The sequence below is a fragment of the Globicephala melas genome, chromosome 9 (assembly GCF_963455315.2).
Source record: "Globicephala melas chromosome 9, mGloMel1.2, whole genome shotgun sequence".
Classification (NCBI taxonomy): Eukaryota; Metazoa; Chordata; class Mammalia; order Artiodactyla; family Delphinidae; genus Globicephala; species Globicephala melas.
Window position 1 is genome coordinate 51,351,527 of NC_083322.1, and position 27,168 is coordinate 51,378,694.

At 35.1% G+C, this 27,168-nt stretch overlaps 1 protein-coding gene across 1 annotated transcript in view; it reads right to left on the reverse strand.

Annotated features, from left to right (window-relative positions):
- STK31 (serine/threonine kinase 31) overlaps positions 1-27,168 on the reverse strand; it is an 84,866-nt gene that overhangs the window by 28,773 nt on the left and 28,925 nt on the right. Inside the window, exons 11-21 of the mRNA XM_030856962.2 lie at positions 21,423-21,602; positions 19,684-19,800; positions 18,262-18,381; positions 16,584-16,715; positions 15,252-15,353; positions 13,824-13,904; positions 11,566-11,691; positions 10,820-10,945; positions 9,208-9,294; positions 8,288-8,437; positions 5,059-5,181 (exon numbers count right to left, since the gene is read on the reverse strand). Coding sequence (XP_030712822.2) covers positions 5,059-5,181; positions 8,288-8,437; positions 9,208-9,294; positions 10,820-10,945; positions 11,566-11,691; positions 13,824-13,904; positions 15,252-15,353; positions 16,584-16,715; positions 18,262-18,381; positions 19,684-19,800; positions 21,423-21,602 — 1,344 coding nt within the window. The remainder of the gene's footprint in view (positions 1-5,058; positions 5,182-8,287; positions 8,438-9,207; positions 9,295-10,819; positions 10,946-11,565; positions 11,692-13,823; positions 13,905-15,251; positions 15,354-16,583; positions 16,716-18,261; positions 18,382-19,683; positions 19,801-21,422; positions 21,603-27,168) is intronic.

The window sequence follows — 27,168 nt, forward strand, 5'->3', positions numbered from 1 at the left end:
ATCTCTTGCACTCCTATACACGAATGATAAAAAATGTGAAAAAGAAATTAAGGAAACACTCCCATTTACCACCGCAACAAAAAGAATAAAATATCTAGGAATAAACCTACGTAAGGAGACAAAGACCTGTATGCAGAAAACTATAAGACAGTGGTGAAAGAAATTAAAGATGATACCAACAGATGGAGAGATATGCCCTGTTCTTGGATTGGAAGAATCAACATTGTGAAAATGACTCTACTACCCAAAGCAATCTACAGATTCAATGCAATCCCTATCAAATTACCAATGGCATTTTTCACAGAACTAGAACAAAAAATTTCACAATTTGTATGGAAACACAAAAGACCCCGAATAGGCAAAGCAATCATGAGAAAGAAAAATGGAGCTGGAGGAATCAGGCTCCCTGACCTCACACTATACTACAAAGCTACAGTAATCAAGACAGTATGGTACTGGCACAAAAACAGAAATGTAGATCAACGGAACAGGATAGAAAGCCCAGCGATAAACCCATGCACATATGGTCCCCTTATCTTTGATAAAGGAGGCAAGAATACACAATGGAGAAAAGACAGCCTCTTCAATAAGTGGTGCTGGAAAACTGGACAGCTACATGTAAAAGAATGAAATTACAACACTTCCTAACACCATACACAAAAATAAACTCAAAATGGATTAAAGACCTAAATGTAAGGCCAGACACCATCAAACTCTTAGAGGAAAACATAGGCAGAACACTCTATGACACAAATCACAGCAAGATCCTTTTTGACCCACCTCCAAGAGTAATGGAAATAAAAATAAACAAATGGGACCTAATGAAACTTAAAAGCTTTTGAACAGCAAAGGAAACGGAAACCATAAACAAGACAAAAAGACAAACCTCAGAATGGGAGAAAATATTTGCAAATGAAGCAAACTGACAAAGGATTAATCTCCAAAAATATACAAGCAGCTCATGCAGCTCAATATCAAAAAAACAAACAACCCAATCCAAAAATGGGCAGAAGATCTAAATAGACATTTCTCCTAAGAAGATATACAGATTGCCAATAAACACATGAAAGGATGCTCAACATCACTAATCATTAGAGAAATGCAAATCAAAACTACAATGAGATATCATCTCACACTGGTCAGAATGGCCATCATCAAAAAAATCTACAAACAATAAATGCTAGAGAAGGTGTGGAGAAAAGGTAACCGTCTTGCACTGTTGGTGGGAATGTAAATTGGTACAGCCACTATGGAGAACAGTACGGAGGTTCCTTAAAAAACTAAAAACAGAACTACCATATGACCCAGCAATCCCACTACTGGGCACATACCCTGAGAAAACCGTAATTCAAAGAGTCATGTCCCACAATGTTCATTGCAGCACTATTTACAATAGCCAGGACATGGAAGCAATCTAAGTGTCCATTAACAGATGAATAGATAAAGAAGATGGTACACATATATACAATGGAATATTACTCAGCCATAAAAAGAAACGAAATTGAGTTATTTGTAGTGAGGTGGATGGATCCAGAGTCTGTCATACAGAGCGAAGTCAGAAAGAGAAAAACAAATACCATATGCTAACACATATATATATATGGAATCAAAAAAAAATGGTTCTGAAAACCTAGGGGCAGGACAGGAATAAAGACACAGACACAGAGAATGGCCTTGAGGACACGGGGAGGGGGAAGGGTAAGCTGGGACAAAATGAGAGAGTAGCATTGACATATACACTACCAAATGTAAAATAGCTAGTGGGAAGCAGCTGCATAGCACAGGGAGATCAGCTTTGTGCTTTGTGACCACCTAGAAGGGTGGGATAGGGAGGGGGGGAGGGAGATGCAACAGGCAGGGTATTTGGGGATATATGTATACATATAGCTGATTCACTGTGTTATACAGCAGAAACTTTACAACACTGTAAAGCAATTAATACTCCAATAAAGATGTTAAAAAATAAAAGAATAAAAAACAATGTACATCCCCTAATTTAAGAATATATTTTATTGTTAAAAAACGTTAACCATCATCTGACATGCAGGGTTGCCACAAATCTTCAATATATAAAAAAACACAATATATGTGAAGTGCAATAAAGTGAAGCTCAATAAAACAAGGCATGCCTGTATTAATAGTTCATTCCTTTTTATTGCTGAGTAATATTCCAATGAATATATAGTAGACTGTTTTTCCATTCATCTGTTTATGGACATTTGGGTTGTTCCCATTTTTTGGCTCTTACAAATAAAATGTCTTTGAATATTTTTGTACAAGTCTTTGTGTGGACATATGCTTTTATTTCTCTTGGCTAAATATCTAGGAGTAAAACAGCTGGGTCATATAATAGGTATATGTTTAATCTTTTAACAACTGCCAAGTTGTTTTCCAAAGTGGTTGTTACATTTACATTCCCCTCAGCAATATATCAGAGTTCTAGTTGCTATACATCTTAGCCAACACTTGATGTGGTTAGTATTTTTAATTTTAGACATTATAGTGGGCGTGTGGTAGTATCTCCTTTTGGTTTTAATTTGTATTTCCCCAATGACTAATGATATTGAGAGCATGTTTTCACATGCTTATTTACCATCTGGACATTTTATTTGGTAAGTGCCTATTTAAATATTTTGTCCATTTTTGAGTTGTCTTCTTATTATTCAGTTGTAAGAGTTCACTGTAAGCTGTATAGAAGTCTTCTGTCAGATATATGTTTTGCAAATATTTCCTCCAAGTTTGTGTATGACTTGCCTTTCATTTTTGTAACAGTGTCTTGTGAAGAGCACAATTTTAAATTTTGATGAAATACAAATTATTTTCTTTTATACTTGATGTTTTTTGTGTCCTATTACAAAAAATCTTTGCCAAACTCAGTAAGATTTTCTCCTGTATTTTATTCTTGAGCTTTAGAGACTTAGGTTTTACATTTTGGTCTAATATACATTTAGAGTGAATTTTTATACATTGTGCAATGAATGAGTCAAAGTTTATTTTTTATGTACAGATACCCAATTGTTATCCATTTGTTGAAGACTATCTTTTCCCTCATAGAACTGTCCTGGCACCTTGGTCAAAAAATCAACTGACCATATTTTAGTGGGTGTTATTTCTACTGTCTCTATTCTGTTCCATTGATCCATGTCTAACTTTACATCAATATCACACTGTCTTGATTTACGGTAATTTTATTAAGTCTTAAAATCAGTTAAAATCCTCCACTTGTATTCTTTTTCAAAATTGTTTTAGCTATCCCAGATCCCATGTATTTTCATATAAACTACAGAATCTGATTGTCAATTACTGTCAAAAAAAAAAAAAAAGTAAGCCTAGAAGGAGTTTTGTTGAAATTGTATCAAAACTATGACCAATTTGAGAAGAACTCACATCCATACAACACTGATTCTTCCAGTCCATGAACATGGCGCATCTCTCCATTTATTTACACCTTCTTTAGTTCCTCTCAACAATACTTTTGTAGTTTTCAGTATAAAGATCTTGCAAATCTTTTGTCAATTTAGCTCTAAAAGCTCCATATTTTTTTTTTTTTTTTTTTGCGGTACGCGGGCCTCTCACCGTTGTGGCCTCTCCCGTTGTGGAGCACAGGCTCCGGACGCGCAGGCCCAGCGGCCATGGCTCACGGGCCCAGGCGCTCCGCGGCATGTGGGATCTTCCCGGACCGGGGCACGAACCCGTGTCCCCTGCATCGGCAGGCAGACTCTCAACCACTGCGCCACCAGGGAAGCCCCTAAAAGCTCCATATTTTTTATACTTCTGTAAATGACTGTTTAATTTCAATTTCCTAGTATAAAGAAACCCAATTAATTATTATACTGACTTTGTATCCTGCAACCTTGCTAAATTTGTTGGTTTTAGTAGCATTAATGTATATAACATTCATAAAGATTTTCTACATAATTAATCATGTCACCTGCAAATAAAGATGGCTTTACTTCTTCATTTTCAAACTGTATGCTTTTTGTTTTGTTGCCTTATTTGACTAACTACAACCAGGATTAGCAAACTACAGCCTGTATGCCAAATCCATCCCACTGCTTGTTTTCATGCAGCATGCAAGCCAAGAATGGTTTTCACATTTTAAAATGTTTAAAAGAAAATCAAAGAATACTATTTCATGACACATGAAAATTATATGAAATTCAAATTTCAATATCCATAAATAAAGTTTTATTGGAACAGAGGCACTCACTCATTTATGTACTGTCTATAGCTGCTTTCAGGCTAAAGCAGCAGAAACCATATGTCCCACAAAGCCTGAACTATTTACCATCTGGCCGCTTATGGAAAATTTTGCTGACCCCTGGGCTAGAACCTCCAGTACAATGTTAAACAGAAGAAGTGAGAACAGACATCCTTCCCTGTTAACACTTAACCCCTCATATTTCACAGGAAGAACGGGTTTAAACCATGGATTAGAAATAGCTATTTGGTTTACACTCAAAGCAGGAGCTTTTACTCAAGGCTTATTTAATATCATTTAATATTTATTTTCCATATATGCATGAATTACTTCCAGATTAATATAGGACAAAACCATCCTCACTGTTAATCTTGACTTCAATAAAACTAAGACAGTAGCATGCTATGTAAAACATATTATCAAGCCAATTTTTAGAAAGTACACAACAGATGATAAGAAGTACAGCTGACTCTTGAACAACATGGAGGTTAGAGGTGCCGAAGCTTGGCACAGTTGAAAACCCGCATAGAATTTATGGTTGGCCCTCCATATCCCTGGTTCCTCTGTACGTGCGCAACCATGGATGGAGTGGTACTATAGTATATACTTCTGAAAATGAAACTGCGCTTAAGTGGACCCAGGCAGTTCAAACCCATGTTGTTCAAAGATCAACTGTAGAGCAACAGTTTATGACAACCTTTTAAAAACAAGTGGGAAGAAATTTTTTTCTACTAAAAATCTACCACTATTTTTTATTCAGAGTAATATACTGAGGAAAGCCACTTCAAACCATCACTTTCTATACTGAAATATATATAAATAAATGACTTATCTGTTTCAATAAAAAAATAACATACCCACAATAAAAGGCAGCCATAAGCATATAAGTCAGAACTTGGAGAAGCAGGTTTTCCCATTTTCAATTCAGGTGATAGCAAACTCAAGTCACCAATCATCATGTTCACTGAGGCTCGCTGACTCTACAAAAACAGTAGGTTAAATATTTTAAAGGCAACACAGTTGAGGCAGCATTCTGTGAAGTAATCTGCATTTAATCAACACAAAAAATATTCATTTGAAATATTTTATTCTCTCTTGCTTTCAAATATTTTTACCTAATTTCCACTATTATAAATTGCTCTTAAAATCAGTCTCATGAAATTAACAGTGAGACTATGGTTACATTTCACATTGTAGACTCCAGCAGATTAAAAACTAAGAAATAGTGATTCTTTAAGAATTTGGTACTCTTTTGTAAAAAAAACACACTTCATAAGGGCTAGAGGCAGTGCTATTTTCTAATTCTGAAAATTCTAAATAACTTTTTAAAACCACAAGTCTACAAAGTACTTCCTTACTGACCATTTTCTAAGTACACCATTTCCAATGTGCCAAAGGATGATGAATGACAAGAACATGAACCCTGGATTCAGACAAACCTTGACTGCAATTCCCACTCTGCCATTTATTTGCTATGTGACCTTGGGCTTTAACCACTTTGAGCCTAAATTAATTAATTTGTAAAAAGGAAATTAATTAATTTGTAACTACTTTACAGAGTTATTGTAAAGGTAAAGGTAATCAGTACAATAATTACCCAGTACATATCACTACCATCATTATCCTTGCTTCTCAGAGTGTGGTCCAAAGACCAGCAGCTAGAGTATCACCCAGGAGCTTGTTAGAAATACAAAATCTCCATCCCAGAAATGCTGAATAAAAATCTGCATTTTATGTACACCTGAAACATATAGTATCATATACTAGTTTTAACTCAATTTCTAAAAATTGCATTTTAACAAGATCCCCAGGAGATTCACATGCAGTATGATGTATGAAAAGCAATGTTCTTGACTACAGTCTGCTTTTCAAATTACCCTTCCTGATTAGTACTTCAATCTGAGAGTGGGTGAAAAATGCAGCAAAAGGTGAGTTTAATCAATATTTCAAAGTAAATAATTTTAAATAGAGATTAAAAACAATGTTTTGTTGGATAATAACAGCTGACAAATCAGTATAAAACAGGAAGAATTCTTTGGAGTCATATCTATAGTTGTGCAAATGGCATGTTCAAAAGGTAAACTAACCAGGATCCCTATGAATTGAGAACTTTTTAAAACTCACAGTTCAGTTATTTTTCTTAAAATGTTATCCTAATTTTCATTAAAATAAACATATTTCAGCAAATCTACTATGTATAAATCCTCTATAATCCAGCATTTCATTATAGTTTTACATTTTTATTTTCTCTTCTTTTTGGGGTACCACATGAACACCACTGAAACTGTATACAGACAGGTGGCATTATCCTATAACTTGCAGACGACCAACAAATAAAGCATTATGGGGACTTCCCTGGCAGTCCAGTGGTTAAGACTTTGCCTTCCAATGCAGGGGGTACAGGTTCGATCCCTGGTCAGGGAGTTAAGATCCCACAGCCTCGCGGCCAAAAAAACCAAAACATAAAACAGAAGCAATAACTGTAACAAATTCAATCAAGACTTTAAAAAAATGGTCCACATCAAAAAAAAACTCTTTAAAAAAAAATTAAAAAGCATTATGACTTTTACTAGTCAAAAGGGAACTCCTCAGACAATAAAATATTGGCAGGGATGTTGAAAAACTGGAATCCTCATACATCGCTGATGAGAATGAAAAACAGTGCAGCCATTTTGGAAAACAGTTTTCTTCATTAAACGGTGAAACACAGAAGAGTTACTATATAACCCAACAATTCCACTCCCAAGAAAACATATCTCCACACAAAAACTTGTATACTGATTTTCATAGCAGCATTATTCATAATAATCAAAAAGTGGAAACCCAAATGCCCACAAACTGACGAAGGTAAAAACAAAATATGGCATATCCATACAACGAAATATTATTTGGGCATTTTTAAAAGGGAATGAAGTTTAGACACATGCTACAACATGGATGAACTTTTAAAACATTACGCAGAGTGAAATAAGTCAATCACAAAAGGCCACACATGATTCCATTTATAGGAAATGTCCAGAAGAGGCAAATCCATAGGGACAGAAAATGGATTAGCGGTTTCCAAGAGGCTAAGTGGAGAAAGAAAGAGGGAGTAACTGCAAACCGGTATGGGGTTTCTTTTTGAGGGTGATAAAAAACGTTCTGGAATTAGACAGTGGTGACTGATGCAGAACTTTTTGACCATATTAAGATTAGTAGTGAATTATACACATTATGGTATGTGAATTATATCTCAATAAAGCTGTTATTTTAACAAAGAGAACTGCTCCCTCGTGATTGTATATATATTTTTTTTTTTGTGGTACATGGGCCTCTCACTGTTGTGGTCTCTCCTGTTGCGGAGCACAGGCTCCGGACGTGCAGGCTCATGGACCTAGCTGCTCCGCGGCATGTGGGATCTTCCCGGACCAGGGCACGAACCCGTGTCCCCGGCATCGGCAGGCAGACTCTCAACCACTGCGCCACCAGGGAAGCCCCTCGTGATTGTATTTTGAAACTGCCCATTCTACCAAAAAGAAAAAAAAAAAAAAGATCACAATATGCTCTTTAATTGTCTGATATTGTTATTCCCACAAATTGCCTCTTCTGAGGTAACATGACACCAAAATTCACAGGCAATGTCATCAAACTCGAACTTGAATTAAGTGGAAAAGTCCAAGGTTCCCAAGTTGCTAAAAATGCCCATTAATCAAAAAATAGCAAAGTATGTATATCTAAATTTAATCTATCGAGGGGAAGGGCACCAGTAGACTGGGAGACAGGAGATGGCCACCTAGTTTTCCTTGTGTACTTCCAGCAACTAAATGTTTCTTGATGAATTAACTGATTAATGCTAATGCTGTCAATGCCATTGACTGTAATTTCAGGCTGCTCCTAAGACTTACGGTTAAAAAATATAATGCACAACTTTAGAAACTCTTGTTCCAGCACCCACCTGATAACACATAATTGCTTGCACTATATGACACACCTTAACTGAAGGCAAAGGTCTTATAATAAATTACCATATGATATAAAAGTGCTGAACTACTGCCTAATAATACTAAATGAAGTCTAGAACTTATTTACAAAACCACTATATTTTACCACAGATTTGGTGAAGTCAAAATCTCCAACAATTCCCTGTTGACGGTTTAAAGCAAATACATTGTTCTGATGAAGTGATCCATGAATTATGTCAGCCTTGTGCAATGTATGCAGGCCCTGGGCAACACCTTTCATGACCTTTAAAGCTTCCTACAGACAAGTACATACAAAAGAAGTCAGGAAGTAGACAAATCATTTTAACAGCTGAACATTTTCTCTAATTAAAAGACTTTTCCAGAAGTGACTAAGCTTCCTCCAAATGAACCTTTAAAAAGAATACAGCAATAGAGAAAGAATTAAAGGACAGAAGTCCTGATTATGTAACTGGTAATACCATGTGGGTGTGTGTGTGTGTGTGTGTGTGTGTGTGTGTGTGTGTGTGTGTGTGTGTGTGTGTGTGTGTGTGTGTGTGTGTGTGTGTATGACTTAGAGACTACAGTCTCTAAGAAGACTTGGATTACAAATAATGAGCAGAAGGCATCTAAAAAAGAAAAAGAGACTGAAAAAGTGTTACTGGGTAGCAAGAATCTGGGCATCCTTTATTGTTATTACTAATATAAATTTACAATAGAAATTAAAGCTATTGCTTAAAACTTAAAATACCAAGTGCTATACTACACAATTTACATACAGTACAACTTAATAGTTATAAGGATGGGCTTTGGTGTCAAAAAGACCCAATTCCAAGTCCCAACTCAGCCACTGGATGAGGGACCCTGTGCAAGTCACATTAATCTCTGTGAGCCTCATTTTTCTAATCTGTATATAATAGGATAACTCATATCACAGGGCTGATATGACAATTAAACAAAATGAGTCAAAACTGTACACTGTATAAAGCATGTAGTATATCCTCAATAAACTTTAGATGTTATTTTTCTCATTTAATACATCCATGGAAATAAGGTTTTTTTACTTACTTCTAAAGTTAAAGGCATGCTGGATTGAATAGCACTCAGGTTTGCCCTAGGATAGTATGGGACCATCAGATAAGCCATAGGATCAGACTGAGAAGCAAAACAGAGAACGAGAATCTAAGTGAAAAATTCTTCAATATATTTTTAGTATACAATGACTGTACAAAATAACTTTTCTGGAAAGAATTACTTCTGTGCTGTGCAAAAGCTTTTAAGTTTAATTAGGCCCTGTTTGTTTAGTTTTGCTTTTATTTCTTTTGCCTTGGGAGACAGATAGGAGAAAATATTGCTACAATTTATGTCAGACTGTTTCTTCTACGTTCTCTTCCAGGAGTTCTATGGTTTTATGTCTTACATTTAGGTCTTCAAACTATTTTGAGTTTATTTTTATATATGATGTAAGGGAATGCTCTAATTTCTTTGTTTTACATGCCTAGCACCACCTTTTGAAAAGACTGTCTAATTAAACTTAAAAGCTTTTGCACAGCAAAGGAAACTATCAACAAAATGAAGACAACCTACGAAATGAGAGAAAATATTCACAAATGATGCGATTAACAAGGGGTTAATATCCAGAATATACAAAAAGCTCATACAACTCAATATCAAAAAACACCAATCAAAATATGGGCAGAAGACTTGAATAGACATTTTTCCAAAGAAGACATACAGATGGCTAACAGGTACATGAAAAGATGCTCAATATCACTAGTTATTAGAGAAATGCAAATCAAAACCACAATGAGGTATCACCTCACACCTGTCATAACGGCTATCATCAAAAAATCTACAAATAACAAATTCTGGAGAAGATGTGGAGAAAAGGGAGCCATTATACATTGTCAGTAGGAATGTAAATTGGTGTCGCCACTATGGAAAACAGTATGGAGGTTCCTCAAAAAACTAAAAATAGAACTACCATATGATCCAGCAGTTCCACTCCTGGGTATATATCCGGAAAAAACAAAAAAAACTTATTCTAAAAGATACATGCACCACAATGTTCATAACAGCACTATTTACAATAGCCACGACATGGAAGCAACCCAAATGCCCATCAATAGATGACTGGATTAAGAAGATGTGGTAGATATACAATGTGATATTAGCCATTTAAAAGAATGAAATACTGCCATTTGCAACAACATGGATAGAGAATATCATGCTTAGTGAAATAAGTCAGAGAAAGACAAATACTATATGATATCACATACGTAGAATCTAAAAAATAATACAAATGAACGTATATACAAAACAGAAACGAACTCACAGACATAGAAAACAAACTTGTGGTTACCAAAGGGGGGAGGGAAAGTGGGAGGGACAAATTAGGGGTATGGGATTAACAAATACAAACTATTATATATAAAATAGATAAGCAACAAGGATTTACTGTTTAGCACAGGGAATTATACCCATTATCATGTAATGGAATATAATCTGCAAATATACTGAATCACTATGCTGTACACTTGAAACTAACACAATATTGTAAATCAACTATATACTTCAATTTTTAAAAAGTTAAAAGGAATTAATTACTTCTCTAAAGCTTGGAGCTAAAACGCACTTTAAATAAAATGTTTTCTGCAAGAGATTAGCATAAAAACTTTACCTTACACAAAAATAGGAATATCAATGGTAGCAACCCAGACTCTTCTTTAGCTTCTCTCCAAGCTCTGTGATACGCGGCTGCTCTCTGAATTACCCTGGCTTCTGTGTCGACATCCACAGAATAGCCCTTGTACCAAAAAAAAAAAAAAAAAAAGAGGGATTGGCAATTCCAAGATTAAAAATCTCACTCTACTTATATATCATTCCAACTTAAATTAGATTTTTATATAAGTTAAAATATAACTAAATTTATTTTTTAATACTTTTTCTATCTGCTTTAAATGATATAATATAGAAAGAAAAGAACATTTCTACCAGTAGCTTAATATACACTCTACAATATGCATTCACTAAAGCCAAAGTAATTATCCTACTATCATGATTAACAGTTTTCCAGGTCAATGAAGAGAAGAAATCAAAGAACAGAAGACTGTGTTGGCAAAATAGTTGAGATTTCAAAGAGAAATGTAAGAAAAACAAGAATTTTAAAAGGCTCTTGGCTAGAATGTAATAAGTTCACCCGAAAAAAGGAAAGCAAGTATATTCTATTAAAGACATACATTATTTAGGGAAATGAGAGAAACTTTAAATTCAAAATTAGTTCCGGCAACCACACTGAAAGCATAATCATCGTACCAGTCAATTCACATAATTTAGAAAATAAACAGTGGGTCTTTACTTTCCTGAAAAGTACCACCAACACTCCCCTTTGTACTTCTGAATCTCCCACAAGACCAAAGAACTTACCTTTAAAAGAATTATCTGCCCGTTAACCTCAGAACATACCAAAGGACGCTTCCCGCTAAGTTCCTTCATGGGCTCAGCATCAAGAAGATCCCTTTCCAAGCTCATTGTAAGAAGACCACCAGAGTTCTAGGCACAAGTTTTTGTTACAGTTGAAGAATCCAAATAATCCCAGCACTTTTAAATAACCAACAAAATTAGTTACATACTATTAGATGGACTGGACATCAACCCTACTGGAGACACCAATAAATAAAAATATTTAAAGTTTCATATTTTTTCTATTTCCTGACTCTTGAACTCCCACCCAAAATGTAACGACCATACGTTTAATCATTGCAACAGCTCTCTAACAGATTCTTAAGATGACTGGGAGGAACCAGACGTGCTTCCAAGGGACCCTGATATTTACTTGGAAAACTTCATGTGTTTCCTAAAAAATATTAAAATGATGACAAATAAAAAGGAGACTGTACAATGGGAATGAGATGTCTAAAAATTATGACTACTGTGAACTCTAACACCCCTGCCTCTGAAATGGAATCCTCAGAAGTGAAAATGGCTTTTAAATAATTTAACTCTACTAGGTATTTCTGCTACTTTTTAAAAGGAACAATTTTTTTGCACTAAAACATGACTATCAACATTTTAAATCAAGTTGAGTTTTACTATGGTAGAGTTTTAGTAAGAGGGGTTGTGAAATTTTTTTTTTTTTTAAAGTGTTGTCAGCATATTTAAGTAAGCCACAATACATAATCCACAGGGGTTTCCTAAGGATACATCACAGGAAAACATCTTAAAATAATTAAAGGCATCCATAAGCCACAATTCGAACCTTTTATAATCTTCCACAATAAAACAGATTAGCATATTTTTAAAATTAATTTTCAAGTCCTATATAGCACCACATATTCACTCACCCATCCTATAAGAGAGAGTCTCTAAGCAAGAGTTAAATAATTGCAAGGAAAACACTACATTATTTTAAAGTTCAGTCTGAAAAGATTATACAGTAATTGCTTTAACAATTTATGGGACTTATTAATCTTACATATTTATGAGTTCACAAGTCTATGTGAACATCCCTTTATGTACTGTACTTAAGCTATTATCATGGACTTAATGACAATCTTAAAGAATACACATCTTGGGCTTCCCTGGTGGCGCAGTGGTTAAGAATCCGCCTGCCAATGCCGGGGACACGGGTTCGAGCCCTGGTCCGGGAAGATCCCACATGCCGTGGAGCAACTCAGCCCGTGAGCCACAACTACTGAGATTGTGCTCTAGAGCTTGCGAGCCACAACTACTGAAGCCTGCGTGCCTAGAGCCTGTGCTCCGCAACAAGAGAAGCCACCACAATGAGAAGCCCATGCACCGCAACAAAGAGTAGCCCCCACTCGCCGCAACTAGACAAAGTCCCACGTGTAGCAATGAACACCCAATGCAGCCAAAAATAAATAAATAAAATTAAAAATAAAAAGAAAAGAATAAACATCTCATCTAGTCCCTCATCCCTAGCAGACAACATAAAACACAGAGCTAACAGATTCTGCTCTGAGAGCCGAAGTTTACCAATCCTGCTCCACAGAGTCCTTCTAATACACTGATCTCCCAGACTTTGAATCCTGCCTGCTTTAACTTAAAAGATAAATTCTGTTTAAATTCCTCATGACTATCAGTGTCCTGCTTTTTTTTGTGTGTGGTACGCAGGCCTCTCACTGCTGTGGCCTCTCCCGCCGCGGAGCATAGGCTCCGGACACGCAGGCCCAGAGGCCATGGCTCACGGGCCCAGCCGCTCCGCGGCACGTGAGATCTTCCCGGACCGGGGCACGAACCCGCGTCCCCTGCATCGGCAGGTGGACTCTCAACCACTGTGCCACCAGGTAAGCCCAGTGTCCGTCCTGCTTTTATTCTAACCTGGAACAGAAGCTAAACTGCTTCATCACTTCAAAAAATAAACACCTGTAATTCAAATAAGTGCCATGCAATGTATTGAGTGGGTATGAGGAAAAGAGAAAACAAAGGAAAACATGCAAATTGATATAAAAATTGACATAAAAAACATGCAAATTGATATAAATATAGTATGCAAGTATTAAAGACAGTCTTGAGAAAAGTTCTAATAATACCTAAAAACCACTCCTCAGGAACATTTTCATAAAGTAAGGATATTATAAATTTAACACTAACATATAATGTTAACGTCATCACTTTTCAACACTCTCTGCAGAATAGTAATTCTCAGGGGAAACAAAGCTTACCATGTACTTAAGTAATCCTATTTCAGGATAAAGTAGAGGAAGCTCAGGGAACCATTTCTGTACCAAGCTATTCAGCTTCTCCTAAATTTAAAAAATATTTTTATTATAGATCAATATATATTCAATTGTGACATGTTGGTAACTCCCTTATTATATATCTAACAAGATATATAATCTAATAATATATATAACCTCATAAAATATATAATCACTGATTTGGCCTTCTGCTACAAGAAATATTAAACGAAAACCAAGAGTCATTTGGTTCTAAATTACCATCTTACTAACAGAAGAAAAACTTAATTACCAATTTTAAGCTTAATATACATATACAGGCACAAAAGCTTGCCTAAGGTCAAAAGTCCATACTCATTCACAAGCTAAAATGAAAAAGTGTCATGAAAAACCAATTTGAGTCATAAAATTGTGACTATTTCTCAAAATAGTAGAACACAGTACAAACACAGAACAAAACAGAACACAGTAACATTTTAAAATAATGGCTATTTCATGTTAGGAAGAAAAAAATCATAAAAGCCTTGAAAGAAAAAATTAACATGTAGCTCTGCAAAAGCTACTTTGAAGCAAATGTGTAAATTGAGAATCCTTAGAAAAGTCACATCACATGTTTATTCAGTAAAACTTCTAGATACTTATCAAGTTCCTGGGAGATAGCTATTTTATCCAAGGTTCATAAGGTGAACAATGAAGCACACACTGTCAGATAAGTTTGCTAAATAATGCGTAACACTTAAAATGCCTATTATTTTCATAGTATTTTTATTTTTCAGAGGCACTGTTTCTTATCTTCTTTCCCATAACATCCCTGAAACATAAAATACAATATTCTTTCCATTTTAAAGACAAAATATGCTGACTAACTCTTCCAAAGTCACAAAAATTCATGGTAGAACTTTCCCCCAACCCAGCAGTTTTATTTTGTTATATTCTTCAATTAAATTATGATGCCCTATTAATGTTTTCATTGCAGTTTTAAGCTAAAATGATGTTCATACAGATTTTAATAAAGGAAAAAAACTTTAGGCTTTATCTTCAACAGAAAACAAGCAATATGCAAAAGTGTCTGTTATGATCTCGATTCTTGTAAAAACAAGCAGAAAGCAAACTAAAAGGAAGTAAACTCAAAAGTTAAATGTGATTATACTACTGTTACCACTGAGTGAGAACATTACAGATGATGTTTCTTCTTCCTTATACTTTTCTGTAGTTTTCACATTTGGCACAATGGTGATGAATTATTTTGTCATCAGAAATTAATTTCTAAATTCACAAACATTACTATACCAACTTAACTATGCCAATATAACCTCTGATCTTTTGATTATAGTACACTTCATAAAAATGGATATTTGAATTCAATTTTTACAGTAGAAACTAATTCAAAATTTCAAAGCATCAAATACTTACATATTCCTCCCGCTCATGATAAATTTCCTGAAAGACACTATTCTGCAACTGAGTTATTTCCTGTTTTATTTCCTCAATCTCAGATCCATCATGGTCATCGGACTTTAATCAGAAAGAAAAAAGTGACCTTATAGACTTATGAAAGTAGACTCAAAACAAGTCTTCCTAGTAAGAATTAATGCAACTTCTACAGCAAATCACTCTGTCTGATTTCTATTCATCCTTCTATACCTAGCACATAACAATCTCTCATAACACTTGTCGAATTAATATTTATTAGTTTATTCTAATCCTGACTTTTCCAAAACCTACAAAAAGGAATTATAAAAATAAAGTCATAAAATTAATTACATAGATTTTTCTTATCTCTTAATTTGCTGTACATTTTCTCTAAGATGACCAACTGCCACCATAAAGTAAATGTCAAGAATAGGAACCAGAATACAATTAAACTCCCTGGAACCTTTTTCTATGTAAGATTTGATTTTTAAAAAAATTAGTAAACATGTGGCATGTCTACTACAAGAAAGACAATGTAGGACTCACAAAGACTCCATAAAACTCTAAGATAATTAACAAGCCTCCTTAAAAGGTACATGTTTTCAAAGTTAGATGTTTCTATAAAAGTTAAAAAATTAAACTAAAAAAGACCCCATTCCCCACAGCCCAAAATAGGATAAAACTAGAAAAATTTTAAACTATTAAATTAGCTCTACTCCATGCTTAAATGCTCCAATGAGGAAGAAAGCTAACTCAAGTTGGATTAAGATATAATGTAAATCCCTTTGACAAGTAAATTCTTTGTTCAAGGAAACAAAGAATGCCAGTTTATTCACAGTTTCAAGCCTAAAGAAGGAGGTTTAGTCCAGTTTAAAGTGTCCTAATTCTTCCAGTTCTATTATAATATGAAAACAACTTAAACTATTTGCAAGAAATAGTATGTCCAGCCATTAAAAAGAGAGCTAACAAAAGACATCCTGATCTTTACAACAAAATTCTGCCTTTGGGGGAGTACCCCATTGCCTTGCAGCATGTAGCAGGCTTGTTTTTAATAGACATTATAACAGTCCATTATCAACAGTTTTTTAAATTATTCGAAAATGCTTATCTTACTAACAACCAAGGCAAAGATGTAAAATGTATTTTTAAAGCACTTCATGACATGGGAAAATGTTTACACTATTAACGTAGTAATTTTATTTAAACACAAACACAGAAGGGAAAAATAAAACAAAATGTGAATAATTTTAAAGAGTGTATTTATGCATTACTCTTACACATAAATAAAATGAGGTACACACAGAGTTCACTAAGAACCAACTGTTTCCTTACTTCTTCCAAATTATTCTTTTCAACCAATTTCCATCTCAGTCGAGCCTTTAAGCTTTTCAGTGTCTTTTTAATGGACAGCAAGTGATCCACATTGGGGCTCTTATTTAAACATTCAATAATCTGTTTCTTAAACTAAGTGAGAGAAAGAGTTGTTATATTTTCAACACACAGACAACAATATTAATCGAACAGTCGCTTCCTGACCACTCATTAATTTTCTATTAAGATTCAACTAGTATTTACTGAGTTCAGATTGAAATAAGAAATTCTTCAATTTTCAACAAGACAATTCTACCCACTGATTTCTTAATTATCCACATATCTATTTAGAAGAGTATCATTCTAGCAATCAAAGAAACAATGGGAAAAAATATTTCAAGCTGAGACACGCAGTGAGACACACTTTGCTACAGAAAATGCAAATTGAATTTCTAGTGAGGATGTAAATTGAAATTACCCTTCCCAAAAGTAGTTTGACAATATGTATCAAGTTTTAAGAATGTTCATTCCTTTTGACTTAGTAATTAACAATTTTTAGGAATCTATTTGAGGAAATACACACAAAATTATGTACAAAGATTATGTACAGGGCTTCCCTGGTGGCGCAGTGGTTGAGAGTCCGCCTGCTGATGCAGGGGACATGGGTTCGTGCCCTGGTCCGGGAAGATCCCACATGCTGTGGAGCAGCTGGGCCCGTGAGCCATGGCCGCTGAGCCTGTGCGTCCAGAGCCTGTGCTCCGCAACGGGAGAGGCCACAACAGTGAGAGGCCCGCGTACCAAAAAATAAAAAATTAAAAAAAAAAATAAGATTATGTACAGTGTTATTTATGGTAAAAAAAAAAAAATGGAAGTAACCTTAACATCTGATAGATGAAAGGTTAAATAACACTGTACATCTATGCAAGAGATGATGTTTTAATCACTCAAAATGACCGTATACAAGAATTATTAATCATATGGGCAAATGTTTATAATACACAATTAAATGAAGAAAACATTTTCAAAACAGTTTACAAAATGATGCAGTGTACATAATATTCATACATATATATAAGTCACCATTCACAAAGGAAATACTCTGAAACTAGCAGTAAGTATCTCTTAAGCAAAGGGGACTATAATCAATGTTTTTATTTCTTATCTTTCTGTATATAGCAAGTTTTCTACTGTAAACTTGTATAGGCAAAAAGAAAATGACGGCTTCCCTGGTGGCGCAGTGGTTGAGAGTCTGCCTGCCGATGCAGGGGACACGGGTTCGTGCCCTGGTACGGGAAGGTCCCGCACGCTGCGGAGCGGCTGGGCCCGTGAGCCATGGCCGCTGAGCCTGCGCGTCCGGAGCCTGTGCTCCGCAACGGGAGAGGCCACAGCAGTGAGAGGCCCGTGTACCGCAAAAAAAAAAAAAAAAAAAAAGAAAATGATAAAAGTTATGTTTTAAAGGACATAAGAAAATCAAAGATTTAAGACAATAAAAAAATCTCAATATATTTATATCAGTGAAATGTCATTTCCACTACAGGATGAATTTAATTATATACCAGCTAACAATGGCTATAGTGTTTTTCTACAATAGTAAATAATTTATCTACACACTGGGTATTAAACTACTTGAGAAAAGTTTAAGTATTAAAAATTTCAAAGCATCAGTATATAAGACCAATAATATAAAGCATAATCCAACCTCAACACTGTCCTTGTACTTGGATTGTACTGTGGCAATAAGCCTTTCCTCTGAACGGATCTTTTGTACTACTTGACTATATGCATTTAAAGTGATCTCCTTGTCTGCATCACCTTGCTCCTAAATGAAATCATACACACAGATTTATATACAAAGGAATACAAAATAGTTAAAACCTTCGATAACAATGGATACACTTTAAAATGATATCCTTAACGAATTTCTATATCTATTTCAAAGTATTTCTTAAACATAGATATTTTTCTAGGGAGAAGAGAGATTGATATCAAAGATGTTCATACAGGAAATTTTATTCCCATAACGCTATTATACTTAAAGCTGTCTGAAGTAGAGTGTTAAAGGAAATCAGGGATACTGTTATGCTAAATGTAAGAACTAAACAATATATAGAACTTCAACACTTTATTTTTAGATATCTGTTAACAACTCCTTCTAAAATCAAGCCTGACTAAACCATCTAAATAAGGACAATTTGACAATAGGGAAATATAGTAATGCGTATTTTTTAATGCCAATCTTTATAAAATCACAAAAGGTAAAGAGAAACAAGCAAAATAAAGAACATAACCAATGAGACTTTGGTAGGCAGCCTGAGAAACTGGTTAAGAGTTCCAGTGAGCAATATTAACATTACAAAATACACTAATTTTTAACTTTACACAGCAAAAGAGAGTATACACAGTAGGGAAAGGGAGCTACTAATCAAACTTGTGTATCCACTTCCAAGAGCTGTTTCAGATTTTATTTCAAGTTTTCACAAACTCTAAAGAGTCTTATCTTACACTTACAGTCACTGGGTATGACCAGGACTCAAGAATCAAGTGCTAACGAAAGCTGACACACTCAGATTAAGAGTTGTTTTCCTGGGGCTTCCCTGGTGGCGCAGTGGTTGAGAATCTGCCTGCTAATGCAGGGGACACAAGTTCGAGCTCTGGTCTGGGAGGATCCCACATGCCGCGGAGCAACTAGGCCCGTGAGCCACAACTACTGAGCCTGTGCATCTGGAGCCTGTGCTCTGCAACAAGAGAGGCCGCGATAGTGAAAGGCCCATGCACCGTGATGAAAAGTGGCCCCCGCCTGCCACACTGGAGAAAGCCCTCGCACAGAAACGAAGACCCAACACAGCAAAAATAAATAAATAAATCTGTTAAAAAAAAAAAAGAGTTGTTTTCCTGGAATTAAACATTAGATTTTTTTTTCATGTGAAATATCCTACTAAAATCAAAATACCAACCACCCTGTGGAAGAATAAGACTTCACACTGTATTTGGATTAGAACTTGACGGTGTTACTATCTCAAATAGGCCTTTACGAGGAAAGCTAAGACTAGTCTTAACACTCTACCTAGTAAGGAAACCACTTTGCTTCAAAGGAAGCAGTAATAAGACTATCAATACTCACAATCAGACATATCTCCAGCTCTTTGCAGACACTTGACCCAGCCTTCTCTAGGATTTCATCAATATTACCAATTGTGTCTTCAGAAGTCAGTGATTCTTCCACAGATAGATCAAAGGCCTCGTGTGCAAAAATAAAAAACATGAAGTATCTCATTTAATTATCTCAATTAGTATTGTGTCCTTATACCTGGAGCAGAGCATTAACCTATGTACTGGGCAACGAGGGGGAAATAAACACAAGAATCTTAAAGTACAACCCTCACAAAACTTATGCACCAGAAAGAAAAGGTATACACACCTCACATGCCTAAAGAAAACACAGATTTTTGTTTAGGTAATTAGTGATTAAGAGAGATGAGAGGACAATACAGAGGAAAATTATGAAAAAAAACAGGGACAAGACCAAGATGTTTTGGGGGAACAGTAAAAGAGGCAGTCTGACTAAATACTGGTAAAGAAACTTGACTGCTCAGGTAGCAAGTTTAAATCTGACAGGTAGTGGGCAGACAATATCAGCGTTTATACAAAGAAGGGGTATGATTATACCTGGTACTTAATGATGACCCACTAGCATTAAGGAATATGAAGATTCAAAGTTAAAAATTAAACCCTGATAGTTTCCATCTCATTAGGAAAACTAAGGTGCTTTCTATCAGGAAACAGACTTTATAATAAGGTATTAAATAGAATAGACATCAGGGGCCCAAACTATAATACAGAACATAAATGTCATAAGCAGTCACTCGGCTTTCAGAGGTTCAGATTTGTGTTTATGGAGGTCTAGATTTGGGAAACGGATACGGAAATGAAAGAAAAGTATAACAGATAATTAACCTAAATGGAAAGACAATTATGATCAATAACAAAAGAAGACAAAGAAATAACTTAGTTACATTAATGTATCCATAAGAAAGTACCAAAAATGAAGAGTTCTAGAAGTAGCAGGAGATTAAAGATTTTTTTTTCCCCAGACAAAGCTAGAACTGCATATTTGGAAATCATTCACACCGAGAGATAAATGACACTATAGGTGTCCTTCCCTTTGCTCAGGAGGATGTGAAGCACACAGAAGAACACAGAATCAATAACAAAATTAGGCCAAAATTTAATTAAGGTTCTGAGTACACTACACAACGCCACATGCCTCCAAGCCTTTTAGGAAATTACATGGTGTTTTCACAATAATAATTAAGAACTAAAAAAACAAAAAGATATGCAAGATACCTTTTCTAATATCAAATGAGACTAATATTCCCCATTTACTTTAGATATCTTTAGAATATTTAAGATAACTAAAACTTAAAAGATTTACACTGCTAAACAACATTGTAATCATGGCTAGTTAGCCAACTAATGTTAAAACACATATGTCTTGCTAAAAAAGAAACCAAAAAGAGGAAAGCTCTACTACCCTCAAAGCACATACCCTTATCTCTATACCATAGCTGTAAAATATACACTAGACTTGTAATAAACTCAACTGATATTATCTTACACCTGTAACTTGACTGAAGTTGTTTTCATATATGTCCTAAACAGAGAATGTAAATGTGTAAATCCCTCACTCTTCTATCCCAGCATTCTCATTCATATTCTCATTAATATTTTTTCTCTTTTTTATCTCTCTCTCCCTCCCTCCCTCACTCTCTCTCTCAGAAAGAAGTAAATTACATGTGGACAATTTAAAAATAAAACATTCCCTGGTTTATGCTACGACACCACTCGGCAACAGCTCGTTACCTTTAAGGTACTCTGAAACCATGTTACAAGATGTTGTAGAGAAACCTCTGTTTCACTTCTAACGCTGGTGAACAACTCTCTTTTATTACACTTCCAGTCATAAAATTTCTTCAGTATTTCTTCAGAGTTTGTCCCTTCTTTGGCCTGTCCATATACTGCTTCTAAAGAGGCTGACAAATCCTGCAGAGAGATACTTCTGTTTTTTAAAGTTTATTAATTTTATATTACGATTCAAGCACCATATTAGAATCTGAGAGAAAAGTAGTATGTTGAATCCCTATCTTTGAGCATTTTATAAATAAAACTTAGAATAATTAGACATAAAAGCATAAGACTACGTATAAGGTGATTTATTTGGACTGTAAGAGTAAACGTTAAGTGAATTAAGGTTATAAATAGAAGGTTTTATATTCTTAGGTTTTTAATCAAGTAGAAATTATCCTTTTTTCTCTGACTTTACATAAGAATCACTACTATTTTGTCCTGATATGGAAGTTTCTAAGAGCTACTGCTAAGTAAAAATAAACATACCAAAACATTCAAATAATTCCAATTAAGGAAAGACATTAAGCATATATGTGTGTGTGTGTGTGTGTGTGTGTGTGTGTGTGTGTATGCACTTAAAAGCATTTTTAGAAAGGCTTAGAAGAGACAAAAGAGCTTGATGGCTCTCTCTAGGAATCAGACTCTAGAAATGCCACAGAGACAAGAGGAAAACTTAATAGACCCCAGAAATTTTTATCACAAAACTCTGAGAAACCCTTGGAAAGAGAGAGGATGGCTGGTGCTTGGCATTGAATGAATACAGTCATACCAAGTGGGAGAAGGCCTGTACCACAGCAGAGAATATCCTGTGGGACAAGAACTGTCTTCATACGCCCTTCTTTCTCCCTCACATTGGGCAGGAAAGCAGCAGCACAAGCAAGAGGCAAGGATTTATACAAGTACAGTATAAGAACCTAGATGAGGCAGAAACTGATAACCAATACAAAAGGATTGGCCAAGCACTCTCTTTTCTTCCCTTTTGCCCTGAATACCTGGTAGCATTTACACCCATGGGTAGCAGCCCCTGGAAAAGAGCAGTGGCTCTTTTCCTCCCAGGACTGGGAGGTCCTCTGAAGAGTAAGATCACCTAGAAGAAAAGCCAATAAGAAGTAGTTGAGCCCAGACTGCAACCCTAGAAGTTCTGAGTAACAACCCCATCCTATTCCCTAAACCCATGTGAAATTACGGTCCAAGCTTTCACCCCTCCCTAGGTCCCATTACCACACTATCACATATGTATACAACAGCACACTAAGGCAGTTTATAATTCTTCAAGAGAATATGAGGTCCTGAGGGGAAGTACAGGGGAGGATGAAATGTGTGAATAATACAAGCATTCCGAAAGAAATATAATAAACTAAGCCACCTTATAAAAAGGAAGCAAAATCAGTAGCCCAGATAATAGTAAGAACTCAAAATAAACATAACAAATATTCTCAAAGAAAGAAAATTGGAAACATAAAGCAAAACCAAGTAGCTATGAATAACAACTGAAATTATTAAGTATGAAAGAAATAATCTTTGAAATAAAGAACACAAGGGATTGGTTAAGTGGCAGAAGAAATACAGCAAAAGAACCAATTAGTGACTAGGTGGTTAAGTCAAGGATCCTTCCAAAAAGACACAGAAAGGGATAAAAAGATAGAAAAAAATGAATGAACAATTAAAATATGTAAAGAACAGAAGTTTAAACGCCCATCTAACAGAAGTCTCAGAATGAAAGAAAATGTAAATGAGGTGGGGGGGGGGAGACAGTATTTTAAGAAATAATTATCAAATATTTCCTAGAGTTAAAGAAAAACCTCAAACTGAATTGCCTCAGATTAAATCTAAACTTATATATGTTTCAGTGCAATTTAGGAAATAAGTCAAGAGAAAATGTTCAAGCTCCAGGAGGAAAAAAGGTAACAGAAGAACAAAAATCAGACTCATATCAACAACTACTGAAATAAGAAAACAATGGATTATTATTGTCAAAGGTCTGAAGAGAAAATGGACCTAATATTTTGTAGCTCATTAAACAATTATTTAAAGAGCTTAAATGTAAGCAATTGTTTAAATATTGTTTAAATACAATATCCCGAGACATTCAATACGTCACAAAGTCAACCACTCAAAGCCCTCCTTGAAAGTATTCTCAAAGAAAGTATTCCAATACAGAGTAAACCAAAAGATATCCAATAATTTACAAAATAAATAAGAGTGAGAAAATAACTCTAAAGTCTGTTACTTGAGTTATCATATACAGTATCTGTAACAATCTGTGAGTAAAATCCTAGACAACAATTGTGGTTGTTAGATTCATGGGAGGGAGGTACAGACAGACAAAAAGGCACACCAGAGGCAAGTGAAAATGTTCTAAGATATCAGGGGTAGAAGGTGAAAAAAAAGGGAGGAAAAAAAAGAAACCATGATAAACAGAAACACAAAAATAATCACAGAAATAAGTTCTAATAAAACAGTAATTATAAATATATAAATCAAGCTACCCATCAAAAGGCAGATTTACACGTTGGATTCTTTTTAAAAATGATCTGTTAGTGTGTTGTCTCAGAGAGACATTTAAAATAAAGGGAGAAAAAAAGAAAAAATATATAAAGCAAATATTAACCAGAAAGACAGGTGGGATAAGAATTTTAAAAGAAAACAAAAATAAAATTTTATCCCAAAACATCATAAGGGAAAAATAATGTTACATAACAGCTTAAAATACATAACAATCACAAATTCATTAACACTCAACAATACAGCAATGAAATATTTTGAACAATTTAAAGAAGCAGAATATATAACAATATATTAACTAGAATATATAACAAAAATATCCCCAAACTGATCAGATAAAAAAACTAAGCAAAGATACAGAAGATTAAAGCTTAAAATAATAGCTATAGGTCAGAAACTGCACACAAAGAAAACCTAGAATATACTTTCTTTTTGAACTTAAAAGGAACGGTCATGAAAAATTAACCATGTATTGTAGGCCACAAAAAAAATCTCAATAAATGCTGAGGAAATCAAAATCATGACATTTCACTTCTTTGACCCTCATTATCAAAGTATAAGTTATATTTCTTAAGTATTTACTTGAAGAAAAAAAAAAATCTAACTATTTTTCAGCAAACTAAAGAGAAGCTTAAAGAATAATCCGGTGCCCAGGAGTGGGATTCCTGGATCACATGGTAACTCTTAGTTTTACAAGGAACCTCCATACTGTTCTCCATAGTGGCTGTACCAATTTACATTCCCACCAACAGGGCAAGCAGGTTCCCTTTTCTCCACACCCTCTCCAGCATGTATTATTTGTAGACTTTTTGATGACGGCCATTCTGACCACTGTGAGGTGATATCTCATTGTAGTTTTGATCTGCATTTCTCTAATAATTAGTGATGTTGAGCATCTTTTCATGTGCTTTTTAGCCATCTGTATGTCTTCTTTGGAGAAATGTCTATTTAGATCTTCCACCCGTTTTCTGACTGGGTTGTTTGTTTTATTGATATTGAGCGGCATGAGCCATTTGTATATTTTGGAGATTAATCCCTTGTCAGTTGCTTTATTTGCAAATATTTTCTACCATTCTGTAAGTTGTCTTTTCATTTTGTTTATGGTTTCCTTTGCTGTGCAAAAGCTTTTAAATTTAATTAGGTCCCATTTGTTTATTTTTGTTTTTATTTTCATTACTCTAGGAGGTGGATTGAAAAAGATCTTGCTGTGATTTATGTCAAAAAGTGTTCTGCCTATGTTTTCCTCTAAGAGGTTTATAGTATCCAGCCTTACATTTAGGTCTTCAATCCATTTTGAGTTTATTTTTGTGTATGGTGTTAGGGAGTGTTCTAATTTCATTCGTTTACATGTAGCTCTGGAGAAAACCATAATTCAAAAAGATACATGCACCCTAATGTTCACTGTAGCACTGTTTACAATAGCCAGGACATGGAAGCAACCTAAACGTCCATCAACAGAGGAATGGATAAAGAAGATGTGGTACATATATACAGTGGAATATTACTCAGCCATAAATAAAGAATGAAATAATGCCATCTGCAGCAACATGGATGGACCCAGAGATTGTCATACTGAGTGAAGTCAGAGAAAGACAAATATCATATGATATTGCTTATATGTGGAATCTAAAAAAAGGGTACAAATGAACTTATCTACAAAACAGAAACAGAGTTACAGATGTAGAAAAATATGATTCCGGGTGGGGGGACATATACACACTACTATATATAAGATAGATAACTCATAAGAACCTACTGTATAGCACAGGTAACTCTACTCAATACTCTGCAATGGCCTACATGGGAAAAGAATCTAAAAGAGAGTGTATATATGTAACTTATTCACTTTGCTGTACACCTGAAACTAACACAACATTATAAATCAACTATACTCCAGTAAAAATTTTTTAAAAAAGAATAAACTGGTGACCGAGGGGAATAGTAGAAAGAGAGACAAACCAGATTTGGCAAAACTTCTTTTAAGATTAAACTTTAAAAAGAAAAGAGCTTTAAAAATGACCTTGTTTGCCGATCCTTCACCTCTGTTTTCTAACAGTTAATGAGAAGAAATAAACCTTTACAGGGTAAAGTAGAAGCTGCAATGCAGAGAAGTGAATTCTTTCAACACTATCCTTTTATATGAAAAGCTCACTTCACCATTCTGGAATAACCTGTACTATTTATGCAATTCCATTTAAGAAAATGTTTCAAACCAGGGCTCCAATGGCTCCTGAACCATACACAGTAATATGAAAACTACACCTTCATCTACGTGGACAAAAAGAGACCATGCCCATGTCCTGGCTATTGTAAAAAGAGCTGCAGTGAACATTTTGGTACATGACTCTTTTTGAATTATGGTTTTCTCAGGGTATATGCCCAGTAGTGGGATTGCTGGGTCGTATGGTAGTTCTATTTTTAGTTTTTTAAGGAACCTCCATACTGTTCTCCATAGTGGCTGTATCGATTTACATTCCCACCAACAGTGCAAGAGGGTTCCCTTTTCTCCACATCCTCTCCAGCATTTATTGTTTCTAGATTTTTTGATGATGGCCATTCTGACCAGTGTGAGATGATATCTCATTGTAGTTTTGATTTGCATTTCTCTAATATGATGTTGAGCATTCTTTCATGTGTTTGTTGGCAATCTGTATATCTTCTTTGGAGAAATGTCTATGTGTCCATCATCGGATGAATGGATAAAGAAGATGTGGCACATATATACAATGGAATATTACTCAGCCATAAAAAGAAACGAAATTGAGATATTTGTAGTGAGGTGGATGGACCTCACTAAGAAAATTCCGTTTTCTTAAATGGAATTGCATAAACAGTATAGGTTATTCCAGTCTGTCATACAGAGTGAAGTAAGTCAGAAAGAGAAAAACAAATACCGTATGCTAACACATATATATGGAATCTAAGGAAAAAAAAAAAAAGGTCATGAAGAACCTAGGGGTAAGACGGAAAAAAAGACACAGACCTACTAGAGAATGGACGTGAGGATACGAGGAGGGGGAAGGGTAAGCTGTGACAAAGTGAGAGAGTAGCATGGACATATACACACTACCAAATGTAAAATAGATAGCTAGTGGAAAGCAGCCGCATAGCACAGGGAGATCAGCTCGGTGGTTTGTGACCACCTACAGGGGTGGGATAGGGAGGGTGGGAGGGAAGGAGACGCAAGAGGGAAGAG